At 37.7% G+C, this 13,218-nt stretch overlaps 1 protein-coding gene across 3 annotated transcripts in view; it reads left to right on the plus strand.

Moving 5' to 3' along the window:
• The window catches only part of LOC142341623 (carnitine O-palmitoyltransferase 1, muscle isoform-like), a 116,771-nt gene that overhangs the window by 60,953 nt on the left and 42,600 nt on the right, over window positions 1–13,218 (plus strand). For all 3 annotated transcript variants that reach the window (XM_075392716.1, XM_075392717.1, XM_075392715.1), the window contains 2 exons: window positions 79–129; window positions 447–642. In XM_075392716.1, the coding sequence (XP_075248831.1) occupies window positions 79–129; window positions 447–642 (247 nt within the window). The remainder of the gene's footprint in view (window positions 1–78; window positions 130–446; window positions 643–13,218) is intronic.

Consider the following 13,218-nt stretch of genomic DNA (forward strand, 5'->3'; position numbering starts at 1 on the left):
AAAAATGTTTGTCCGTAGCGAGGGTAAAGCTCCAATTATTACTGTTCTTCTGTTTTATTTCTAAACTTTTGGTTTCAGCTGTGAAAGGAGTTGTCCCTTTGGAGATGAAATACCTCAAATACATTACAGGTTGCTATGTTCAGTTTCAGTATTGTATGGTTCATATGCACTCACAATTCGAGTGTTGATTGCGGCGAACAACAAATGAGCAGTTTAAAAACTCACAATGGTCATTATTATTTAAACTATATACAAAAGAATGCTTCTTTTACTAGATATTGTTGGTGCCCGATTGAAGTTAAACTTTATCTCAAAGCTGGAACCCTTGTTCTTGAGCTTCGCCAGAATCACTGCATAAAAAGTACCATCTTGTTCATATGTTGATCCGCAATGTAATTCGGTTCAGATGGACGAGTAGTCAGAGACGGGAGTTGGTTGCTTTTTAGGAGGTTGCAGAGTTCCTAAGAAAGATGGGGTGGATTCTTTCACATGGACAGAAGGGTGGAGGGAGGCCTATGTCATAGTTCACATCAAGGGCAGGTACTTCAAACTCTACCTGCATGATTGCAACCAGCAACTGTTGAACCCTCTCATCCTTTCTCAACTCTGCAGGGAGATGTACCATAAAGCCGCGAATCAAAGGTTAGACAAAAACAGATCTGTGATTCATATTTTCCCTACTGTTGACTTTTCTGGACTCTATAGCAGTCTTTATGCTAGACAATAGCAAGGAGTTTTGATCAATAACAGGAATCTCAGTCTCGATTACGGTCGAAGTACGTAACGGTGTTCGTAGATGTCGCCCGGGAAACATAATTGATCTAAGTTTCATAGTTTCATATTTAAATTGTAAATTGTGGAACAACATCTCATATGGCAAAAGGAAGTAATCATTATCAGTGCTTCTTCTACCGCTTTGTGAACTAAATAGACTCAATCATATTGTTTATGGAATAGTTCCATCCCTCAGGAGTGGTTTCCCACCTGAGCTTCTTTATCGAGTTCTTTTCTGAAATTCGTTTCCTGGTGCCCACGACAGGCGGCGTCACGTTTTACAGATTCGATCACGATGATGACGATGTAAACGGTTTCAGTAGCACCTTTCTTATTTCAAAAGTTCGTGCAGAACTAATAGGCTAAGCAAAATAAATAAAATTTCAGTTGTTTAAAAGCCCCCGTCAGCCTCTCAACGGCTATTATTTAGGCGCTCTCTTTTTTTTACAATTCAACGAATTTGAATTGTATTGGGGGCGCTGTCTTTTTTTAAGATATCTTCGCACATTTTCATAATTTTTGAAGTCAAATTGGAGTAGTGATTTTGGTTACGCCGAAACAGGAAATGGAGCGAAAAAGCGAGTAATTTTGCGGCGTGCCATTTTTTCGCTCTAATTTTAAAGTAGAGCGAGACAACGTTGATTGAACAAAAATTCGCTTTCTTTCTGGTTTCCAATTTTTTTTAAATTTTTGATCTGTTTTTTTTAAATGGTTTTCCCAATTCACTCATAGTCCGTTCTAGGTTAAGTTTTTTTAGTCGACGGAAGTTTTTTGAATTGTACGTCAGGACTTGTCCGGTTATGTTTTTTTAATTCGCTTTACCTTTTGATCACGTTTTTCGTTTTACATTAGTCACGAATTTCACATTTGACAGATGACTTACATCACTCACTGTTTCAACTGAATGGATTTTAAATTCTTTCACGCATTCTTACGCAATGCGGCGAATACTGCCAAAGTCTAAAGACCGAATCAAAAGAGACGGGTTAAACCGATAAAGCTCGGTCATTAAGTCATTGAGATTTCGGTTATCAAAGTTCATTAGTGCTTGCTAGCTGACATTGTTATTAAACTTATTAGCTTTCAGCTTAAAAGCTGAATTAAGCATCGTTTTAGAATCCAACTGAAACTGCACGCCAAACTGGATTACATTTTGAAACTGTAAAAAAATGTTCAATTTATCACTTACTTTTTTTCTTTTCTGTTGCAATCCCGATATGCATCAAGCGCGTCAACGGCGGCTATTTTACAGTAATCTGCGGATTGTGTTTTTGATTGAATAGCAAGAAACTTAGAATTTTACTCTGTTAAAGTTTCAGAAGCACTTACTGGTTAAAGTTTCCAAAACAAGCACGTACTGGACGAACTCTATTGATGTGTCCATAAATCAGGCCCACAAAACTAAACCCGATTCTAAATCTAATAAGTTAAATTCTCTCACCTATTGAAATCTGAATCTGACATCCAATTACCCCAACTGATTAACTCAATTCTGCCAGGGCCCTATATGGTTCTCGTGAAATATATCAAAAAAAGATATAATCACGTCCGGGATTCTTTCGCATGTCAATCATGTATCTTTTTAAGCTAGACAATAGCAAGGAGTTTTGATCAATAACAGGAATCTCAGTCTCGATTACGGTCGAAGTACGTAACGGTGTTCGTAGATGTCGCCGGGGAAACATAATTGATCTAAGTTTCATAGTTTCATATTTAAATTGTAAATTGTGGAACAACATCTCATATGGCAAAAGGAAGTAATCATTATCAGTGCTTCTTCTACCGCTTTGTGAACTAAATAGACTCAATCATATTGCTTATGGAATAGTTCCATCCCTCAGGAGTGGTTTCCCACCTGAGCTTCTTTATCAAGTTCTTTTCTGAAATTCGTTTCCTGGTGCCCACGACAGGCGGCATCACGTTTTACAGATTCGATCACGATGATGACGATGTAAACGGTTTCAGTAGCACCTTTCTTATTTCAAAAGTTCGTGCAGAACTAATAGGCTAAGCAAAATAAATAAAATTTCAGTTGTTTAAAAGCCCCCGTCAGCCTCTCAACGGCTATTATTTAGGCGCTCTCTTTTTTTTTACAGTTCAACGAATTTGAATTGTATTGGGGGCGCTTTTTTTAAGATATCGTCGCACATTTTCATAATTTTTGAAGTCAAATTGGAGTAGTGATTTTGGTCATGCAGAAACAGGAAGCGGAGCGAAAAAGCGAGTAATTTTGCGGCGTGCCATTTTTTCGCTCGAATTTTAAAGTAGAGCGAGACAACGTTGATTGAACAAAAATTCGCTTTCTTTCTGGTTTTCAATTTTTTTTAAATTTTTGATCTTTTTTTTTAAATGGTTTTCCCAATTCACTCATAGTCCGTTCTAGGTTAAGTTTTTTTAGTCGATTGAAGTTTTTTGAATTGTACGTCAGGACTTGTCCGGTTATGTTTTTTTTTAATTCGCTTTACCTTTTGAACACGTTTTTCGTTTTACATTAGTCACGAATTTCACATTTGACAGATGACTTACATCACTCACTGTTTCAACTGAATGGATTTTAAATTCTTTCACGCATTCTGACGCAATGCGGCGAATACTGCCAAAGTCTAAAGACCGAATCAAAAGAGACGGGTTAAACCGATAAAGCTCGGTCATTAAGTCATTGAGATTTCGGTTATCGAAGTTCATTAGTGCTTGCTAGCTGACATTGTTATTAAACTTATTAGTTTTCAGCTTAAAAGCTGAATTAAGCATCGTTTTAGAATCCAACTGAAACTGCACGCCAAACTAGATTACATTTTGAAACTGTAAAAAATGTTCAATTTATCACTTACTTTTTTTCTTTTCTGTTGCAATCCCGATATGCATCAAGCGCGTCACCGGCGGCTATTTTACAGTAATCTGCGGATTGTGTTTTTGATTGAATAGCAAGAAACTTAGAATTTTACTCTGTTAAAGTTTCAGAAGCACTTACTGGTTAAAGTTTCCAAAACAAGCACGTACTGGACGAACTCTATTGATGTGTCCATAAATCAGGCCCACAAAACTAAACCCGATTCTAAATCTAATAAGTTAAATTCTCTCACCTATTGAAATCTGATTCTGACATCCAATTACCCCAACTGATTAACTCAATTCTGCCAGGGCCATATATGGTTCTCGTGAAATATATCAAAAAAAGATAATCACGTCCGGGATTCTTTCGCATGTCAATCATGTATCTTTTTAAGCTAATCTGCGTTTTCGCTCTATTTTTTAGTTGAGAATTTTTTTTGAAATTCAATTTATTGAATTTCTTTGACCCGTGTTGTGGACCATGACCGTAGTGTCCACACCAACAACCGACCAACAAACTCTGGATCTACAGATGCTGGCTCAACTACTGCATAGATCGCGCCTTCTGAGCGAAATGTCGTGCACAGAAAAGTGACACTATCAACGCCGATGATACCATAGTGGACGTATAAGTAACCTATTTCTGCCTTATGATGTGCGGGCGGAACGCACTTCTTAAAGGGAGGAGCCTTATAAGCGCCAAGAAGCTATTAAACACCAAGAATCTATTCCATTTAGAGAGAGCAGAATCGCCTTTCGAAATTGTTTTTTGAGGAGAGAGTAGTTACTACAGAGAGGGCTAAATTTCTCTCCATCATACAAGATGAAGGGAAATCAGACGCCGATTTCCTAGCACGTCTTTGAGAAGAAGCACGCTATCTTGACTTCGGAAACTTATCAATTTATCAGGTAAGCCACACTCTGTTTGGCCTTCTCCTGCTCTAAAAGAAAAATGTAACAACTGTCAAAACGTAGAATTCTAAAAAATTGTGTGAGAAGAAAAGCCTAACCAAAATCAGATACTTATAAAAAATGACGCGATAAAGAAAATTGTTGTTCGGTGCAATCATCTCCAGCTAAGTAAAAGTGCAGTTAGATACAGGTGCTGATAACACAGTGGTATCTTATAATAGACTGAGCTTTGTACACCTCACTTAGATAGTAGGTTCAGACCTTTCTGAGAATACGACGGTAGTCAATTAACGCATCTGAGGTTGTCACCTACTTGTGGCGTGGAATGAAATAGAATCAGGTAAGCGTAATAACAACTAACTGTTGTGAAACCTGAAAGAATTTGGACTACTCGGACGATGCCTTCTACCCAACCACTGTGTTGATAACATCGCAACTGAACAGTTGTCTGCTGTGAAGTGTTACAAGGCTCATATAAGGGTGATTCCCGTATGACGGCCGATGTTTTGAAAAAGAAAGAAACTACCTTAAATTCTTCAAGGCAAAATTAGAGAAGCTGGTACAGATGGCTGGGCAGGTCATTCTTGAGCCTTTTCAGCTAGGAGTCACTAATGCATCATCAGTTGTGTGACACGGAGAGAAGAGTGGAGAACTGAGAGTGCGTGCTTTTCTATGGCAAGGTCATTGATGAGGACTACTTAATACCAGGCATGGTGGCGATCTTCCATAATCTTTATGGGGCCTCTTACTTTGGCAGAATCAGACCTCTAAGACGCGTACTTTCAAATTGAATTTATTGAAGAGGCAAAGGACATATGCACACTCAACACATCAAGAATTACTCAAGATTTGCCGACTATCAAACTCATATTCAATCTTCCAGAATGCTCAAGAATTGAACGCTCGAGAGCAATGAAGGGCGTTGTAATCTAGCACAACGACGCGTTTGTTGCTGGAACTGCCAAAAAGAACTTTGACAAGAGAATGCTTGCAGTCAACTGTCGACTATCTGAAAACTTTACAGTAAATGCGAAGGAATGTAACCTCAGAACAGTAAACAGCGTTTTTTTTATGTTACTCAGTGTCTAACGACGGAAAAAATGTTGAAAAAATTGAAAGTGCGAAACCACCAACAAAGGCTCGAATTGTTTGGAAATTCTGTGGGAGAATGAGTTCCAATTATTCAACGAAAATGCTATCTCTGAGTGAGATGAAAAATAGCCGTTTCTCATTGGCCGATATGCGTACAAAATCTTTCGAAGACACAAAATACCAATTTTGTGCTAACCCATTTTTAAGCTTTTCAGTTTGTAAAAAGAAGCCACCGCTACCACTGACGACTCTGAGAAAGCAATTGGCTAGGTTCCTTGGCAAAAACTACACCCAGTAATATTTTTTCTCATGGAAATTGTCTCTAGCGGAGCAGAGGTATTGAAATATGCGAAGAATTGGGGATTGTTTTTGTGGTCACAGGAGTTGCCCAATTTTTCCTGGAGGTTATATACCCTAGAGACGGACCACAAATCTTTCAGATGTCTCTGCACCAGATACGGAGATACCGGTCACAGAATCAGCTGGGATCACAAGATGGGCCATAGCTCTGATGGGCTTCGACTTCGATGTGAAGTACACAGTTGGAGTGCAGATAAGCCAAAGTTGAGCAGAATGGATTTAGACTTAGATGAATTTTGCAGTTATCGCGTGTGGTCAGCCACATCATTAATTTCGCTCAGAGTGATGTGTTGACCCCGGTTGCAATCTAAACGGAACAAACAGATCATTCTAAGATATAAGGAGACGAATCAGAATGGGCAATTTATAATAATATTCAGAAACGGAAAAAGTTTTCGAACACCAAAAAGATGCATTGACCATAAAAAATAGAAACAGCATTAGAGGTGATGTTCCCTTCATTCCACCTCAACTGAGTTATTTGGCTTTGGCAAAACCACATGACACCCTGAGGATAATGCGGCTGAAGCTTGAGCCAAAATGATCGCATGATGGACTGGTATTACTCACCCAAGACGCCCGAAAGTTCGTTAGTAAATGTAAGGTTGTCCAATGAACAGGCCTAGACTGGAAAAGGCAGTTTCTGTGGCCAAAATCCTGCGTTTCAGAACGGCTGCACATGGACTCGGGGTTTTTTTAAAGACCGAGACAAGGTAATAATTTTTGACGCGTGTTCAGGCTGGACATAAGCATTCCCTTATAAGGGTTCATTGTATCTTTTAATGGTCCCGAATTTGTAAGTGGTGATTTTAAACAGTGGTGTGATTCACTGGAATTAAGAAAATGGAATCACACGTCTATTATCCGAGAGCTAATTATCTACCTGAAAGAACAGTTCACACGGTGAAGCGTGCATTTCAAACGTAGATTCCCCATCTACACGGGTCATTTGGGGATTTGTACCAAGGGCACAGATGAAACATTGTAACATTTCAAAGACTAGGGGCAAGACTCCAGTTGAACTATTTGTGGGACACAGAGTGAGACTTGCAGCAATAGCTGATTTCGTCATATTTGATTCTACTTGCTTCAAAGCCAATGAAAAGACGAAGACAGTTCCAGCAACTTTCATTATCAAGAAGCTCGACCACTTCTTTCATACGTGAAAACACAAACTGTTTTTTTCTAGTGAGCAACAGTCAAAATGCGAGACTAGATGAGGATAGTGTGAAAACTGAACCGCCAGTGAAGGATAGCATATCTTTCTCAGGATCACAGGTTCCAAACAATGACATTGACATAAAGAAGAAACTTTTGTGTCAACATCGACTGCATAGCTTCCACGAGCTATCAGAGCTTTCGCGTTCCTTTGTAAGAATTAGACATTAACCAGATAGATTTTACAAATACTCAGTTTTAGCTTTAGGTATTTTCCATGTTGGTCAACATGCAGGTCTAGAAAACTTCACTTCCCATAATCATCACAGAAGTGGTCTGTTATTTTCATTTCCTTTACCTGCATCAAACGAGGAAAGATGTTCAGGCTTAAAGTTTGCTTAGAGCTAGGGAGCTTTGCGGTATGGCAACACTTTGGTCGACTGCCTGAGAACTGATGTTTTTATTTGGACTTGACGACTTCCCCTGTTAGATTAGTTTAACGAAGCTCAAAAGTTTGCCTTTCAGTCCGTAATGCATTTCAAATCTGATGAGAAGTGTTTACTATTTGACAGTATCAAAAGCACCACCCGGTTCTATGTCAGGAGTGGTCATTTGTTTCGTTTTGACTTGCTAAAAATAGACTTTGTACAGTAGAGTAAAACCACTACAGTAGAAAGCTTCTGTCGCTAGGCTGATTGCATTTTGGATTCTCTAACATTCCTGAATTTTTTCAATAAATAACGCTATAATATTTTTGTTGTTCAAACTTTTTGTCGATCACCTGAGCTTGATATTCCTAATTATACTGTTTTGGCGTCTACCTCATTAGTTGAAGTACATGTGATGGTTTTGAATGAAGATCTGGAAAATCTAAATTTTTCTTTGTTAAAGTTTCAGAACCCGAAAGGAGAAATTACCTGGCGAACTCAATTGATTTGTCGATAAACAATGGCCTCAAAACTTGATTTTAAATCTATTTTGGATTGGGGCTACTATCAGTTTATTGACCTATTAGCCAGATGCGATAAGTTAAATTCACCCTTCTATTGAAACCCGATTCCAACAACCTCTGACCTCCATTGATGAACTACATTGTACCAGGGCCATATATGATTCTCACGAGATATAACAAAAATTGAAAATTACGTCCGGGACTCGGAACTATAGTCTTTTTATATGTCGACCATGTAAAATAATTTTTAGCTAATCTAAATTTCCTTGGTACACTATAGTACCAAAAAGCTACGTACAGCACATTTTGTGGGCTTCAAGCGTTACTTCTGCTCAAAACGTTTGATTGTCGCAAAGGCTTGAAGAAAGGCGTGAAATTTTTAAGTTTTAATCGCGTTTTCATTCTCATTTTCTCCGCTTACATAGAAATAAGGTTAAGCTGTTTTGTTAATTTACTGTTTGCCACGCTCTTGCAATTGGAAATGTCCAATTTTGATAGTCAGAAAACAAGAGGATTTCAGCATAAAATCAAGATAGCAGTATCAACAAATTATGCATACAAACTACAGCAACAGTGTAACAGGCTCAGGTTGTCCCTAGCGAAGGAAATGTTCGAGCTGTTCGGAGATTTGAATAAGAAATCTTGGCAACTTTTTGATTTGGCACAAGCAATCACTCATCTCGTGGGTTCAAAACATCAGATGAGCGGACACTGTTTGTTAGATGATCAAACAAGCTAAAGGGCCTAGTTCGCTTGGAATCGTTGAAAAATTACAAAAAGAACAGCTTTTTCAAAACATTATTTTTGACAAGATGACGATCCTGTGCATAAAACAAAGATTATCAACAAATTCTTCAAAGAAGAAGAGCGGGAGGTACTGGAATGGTGGGCAAATAGTCCCAACCTGAATCCAATTGAAAGTTTATGGGCGATTGTGAATCAAGCATTACAAAAACCGAGAGAAATTTAGGAAAAATTGGAAGAAAAATGGTCAAAACCTTGACTCAGATTTCCTACAAATTTTGCCCTAAAACGTCATCAACTTTCTACCATAAATTAGAAAAAGTAAAAGCGTAACTTCCCATTATTAGAGAACTGATTTGAACTCAAAATGTTGTAATATTTGATGTTGTACAGCTTTTTAAAAGTTTTCTTGGTGTACGTAGCTTTTTGGTACTACAGTGTATCATTTTGCAAAGATGAGTACTATATATTGGGGCTAATGTTTGTATTTTTGTTCAAATTTTATTTAACAATCGACTTTTTCAATTTTTTGACCTGTGTTCCGAGACTACGACAGTAAAATATTCTAAGGTTTTAGAGTTAGAAATCCTTGGGTGTTTGAGTTATATTTCATTAAAAGCTGAATGTATTGACGCAGTTTCCCATAAAAGATTCTGAAAGCAGGTGCAAACTTTTCTGGCCTGTATATTTTAGGCGTTAACCTATCGAAGAAAAGTTGTCAACAAAATTTGCGTCAAGCTTGCGAGTAAGACGTTCTCTGTAGTTATAAAGATTTGGTTCACGCCGAACTTCATTTTCTCTAATCAGGTTTTTCAATATTGTCTCTCAATTTTTTGCGCTTGGTCTTGTGGCTTTCTGTGTTAAACGCCTTTAAGTGGCTTTTCCTTTTCCATTGCTCTGAAACAAGTTTGAAGCATTTTTTTTTAGTGCTGCGGTCTTTTTAATGCGATTTTTCATTGGACCAATTTTTATATGATGCTTTTGACTTTTCGTCCTCGCATGTACGGGATTAGCATTTTAAACTCAGGGGGCATGAAGTTCTGTTAGAGTCTTACGACTCAATAGTCGCTTATGTTAATAATTGTATATAGGTATGCTGATAATAATATTTTAATCTATCTTAAGTATAATATATACACCTATTGAGAACAAGGTAGGAGGTGGCAGGTGTAGCAAGTGGCGTTTGGTTCAGGGTACACCTAATGAGACGGAAGCAAACTGGGCATAGGTTACCCCTACGGGTGCCCGATGGCGCATCGTACTTTTATTTAATTTTTTATGTTTTGGTTTAAATGGAACTTTTGGCATGTCATTGGACTTGTCATTGAACGAGACAGTCTATGAGACATAAATTATGGTGCGAAGGGTGGCTCTTATAGTTTGACCCCCTTCTTTAACCCTCCCACCGCTCCTCTCGCCCACGTTACTTACCCTCCGTCCTTCCACTTCTCCCCTCTCCGCCCCATGCTCAAATAACTACTGAGGAAGCCAATCGCCGATCGTTTGAGAGCAATTCTTCTGACGTTCGTTAGTTGGTTATGTTCTTTATTTCAGGTCATGGCACGAGAGTATTAGCGACAGTTGTTTGAGTTTAAGTTTTCAAGAAGCTCATCGATGATTTGTTTCGGGTCTGTTGATAGATTTTAATAAAAAAGTAGACGCTAGGCTGTCAAAGAGGGAAATTTCGTGCTCTAATCGCTGATCTATGCTAGTATTAATCAGTTCTGACGATTTCAAAATTTATGAACAACATTACTATGATTTTTAAAGTAGTTGAATTTATTTGGGAAAACTATTCAACGACAAATTACTTAATCCAAATTGTGTATTCATGGTGATATCATCGAAAACAATGCAGGTTCAATATTCTAATAAAAATGTTGGGTTATGTTAGGGTTTCTCCATGTTAGGGTGTACAGACTAGTAGGTAAATTGTGATCATGAGATGGAGCATGAAATGATGGCTCAGTAAAACATCCAAGTAAGACTCTCGCAGTTTGGAACAGTTGGCTCAGTGGGGAGCACAGGATTGAATTCGATTTAGAGATTATGGGGTAGCAGCCCACAAATGTCCCAATCTTTACTCCCACTGTAATGATGGCGATATGATGCTGCACAATTTGTTGGCAAAGCATCTGTACGAATGTTTCTGGAGCAGCTGAGAAGAACTATTTATAATGTATAATTAATAAGGGGTTTAAATTCTGCGGTGATGAATTTTGGGAGATATGATAATGATATATCAGAGCGAATTTTCAAGGATCACAAAGGAATGGGTTTTTCATGCTGCCAGAAAGAGACTACTTGGGGTTGCTAAAAGGACGCCTAGAAAATTGCTTCAAGTTGTCGTAATTTTTCTAACGACAATATGTTTCTGCAACTGTCTATGATTGCTAGCAGCGTAGTTAGCAAAGTACGATTGTAACACAATTCGACATAGCTAGTTTTTTATGAACATCTGTCAGCCACCAAATCATCCGAATGTCCACAATTTAAACTCGAAGACTGAGGAGTGACCGAGGAAACCAGTTTTATCCCCCCCCCCCAAAAGTAGAGTTGAAACAATTATGATTGAAATAGATTTTTTCGTTAAATACTTTTTTCCCTTCAATTGCCCGAAGAAAAACACAAGGTTGCAAAAATTTTGGACTGATTTATGTTAGTGTCTGACAGTTTCGAAATTTATGAAAAACATTACTAAGATTCGTGGAGATTACTTGATTTGGGAAAACTATTTCCAAATTTTCAAAAAAGTGGAAATTTTATTTTCTAAAATGTTATTGGCCAAGGATAGATTTGATGAAGCCTTTGGCTTAATTTATTTGAAGTTTTCTGTTCTAGGCGAGTTGAGTTAAATTGTTAAATTGATACTAGTCTGTGTATTTGTGGGCTAGTGGTTGTTAATTGCCTCGCAACACGTATTCTTTAGCTGCTCTCCTTTTTTATTCAAAGAATTCTAATTGCATTGGAACGTTGTCTTTTCTGTAATCAATTTTATTGGAGTGAATTTTTAAAAAGGAAATGAAATGCGTGAAGAATTTTTGAATAGTTTTGTTATTGAACAAAACTGAAGCGTTGAGCGAAAACAGGGCGAGTTTTATTTCTTATTGCTAATTTCGAGAGAGCGAGAAGAGAAATTGAGTTGTGAGTTTAGTTTTGTTGTTTTTGTTCACATGTGGTTTTTTGTGTTCTAGAAGATCCTGTGACTTCACAAGTAACTTTTTCAAGCTTCATCTCTTCATTTTGAGTGATTTCAATTGCTCTCAATCTGAAATGAGGTTTGTTGCTAATGTAAAAGTGATTGACAGTATTCGAGTAACAGCGTGTGTGTAGCCTGCTGGTTAAGATTTCTGACTGCTGTCCTTGATGTCTATGGTTCGAACCCCTATTAGGACCATTTTTTGTATGAAAAATTGCTAAACTACACCCCTAAATAAATTTCCTCCCAGCCTGTTGTCCGAGAGCAATTCATCCATTTTCAGGTTTCTGGTAATTTGTAGGTTTTACAGCTATTTGCTGACTTTTATTCAAATTTTAGCCTTTTGCTTATTGTAGTTTTTCTGCTGTAAGTGTAATTTGAACTTTTTCAAGCTTCATCTCTTCATTTTGAGTGATTTCAATTGCCCTCAATCTGAAATGAGGTTTGTTGCTAATATAAAAGTGATTGATAGTGGCTGAGTAACAGCGTGTGTGTAGCCTGCTGGTTAAGATTTCTAACTGCTGTCCTTGATGTCTGGTTCGAACCCTTATTAGGACCATTTTTTGTACGAAAAATTGCTAAGCTACACCCCTAAATAAATTTACTCCCAGCCTGTTGTCCGAGAGCAATTCATCAAATTTCAGGTTTATGGTAATTTGTAGGTTTTACAGCTATTTGCTGACTATTTGTCAAATATTAGCATTTTTTTGCTTATTATAGTTTTGCTGCTGTGTGATTTGAAAAGGCGCATATTGCCCACGTGATTTTTATATACGAAGTGGCTTTAGTTTTGTTGTTATAAAACACTTTTTCTCGAAAAATATGACAAAAAATTGAAAAATTCCGAACTGTCGAGAAATGTTGAACCGAAAAATTACGTTTTTCTTGTTAATAGCCGCACAGCGATAGCTGGGGCTATTATTGGCCTTCTCTTGGTTTTTTTTTATTTCGTCGTCATGATTTTTGTTACGACCATATGACGTCACAGCCACTTTTTGTTCATTCGTTCATGCAATTTCAACTGAATTGCATGTGTGACGCCATTTTTCGCTCTTAGTGGAGCGAGTTTTTTTTGTTCATGCGCGTGATTAAATTTTTGGTCACACTGGACTTACCTCACTCTCAAAAATGACTTCCTCACTTTGAAATTGACTTTTATTTACTTTAATTCAAAGAGATAAGGTCAAATGGGTGT

This window comes from Convolutriloba macropyga, chromosome 6 (assembly GCF_964194025.1).
Source record: "Convolutriloba macropyga chromosome 6, txConMacr16.3, whole genome shotgun sequence".
In the NCBI taxonomy this organism is placed as follows: domain Eukaryota; kingdom Metazoa; phylum Xenacoelomorpha; order Acoela; family Convolutidae; genus Convolutriloba; species Convolutriloba macropyga.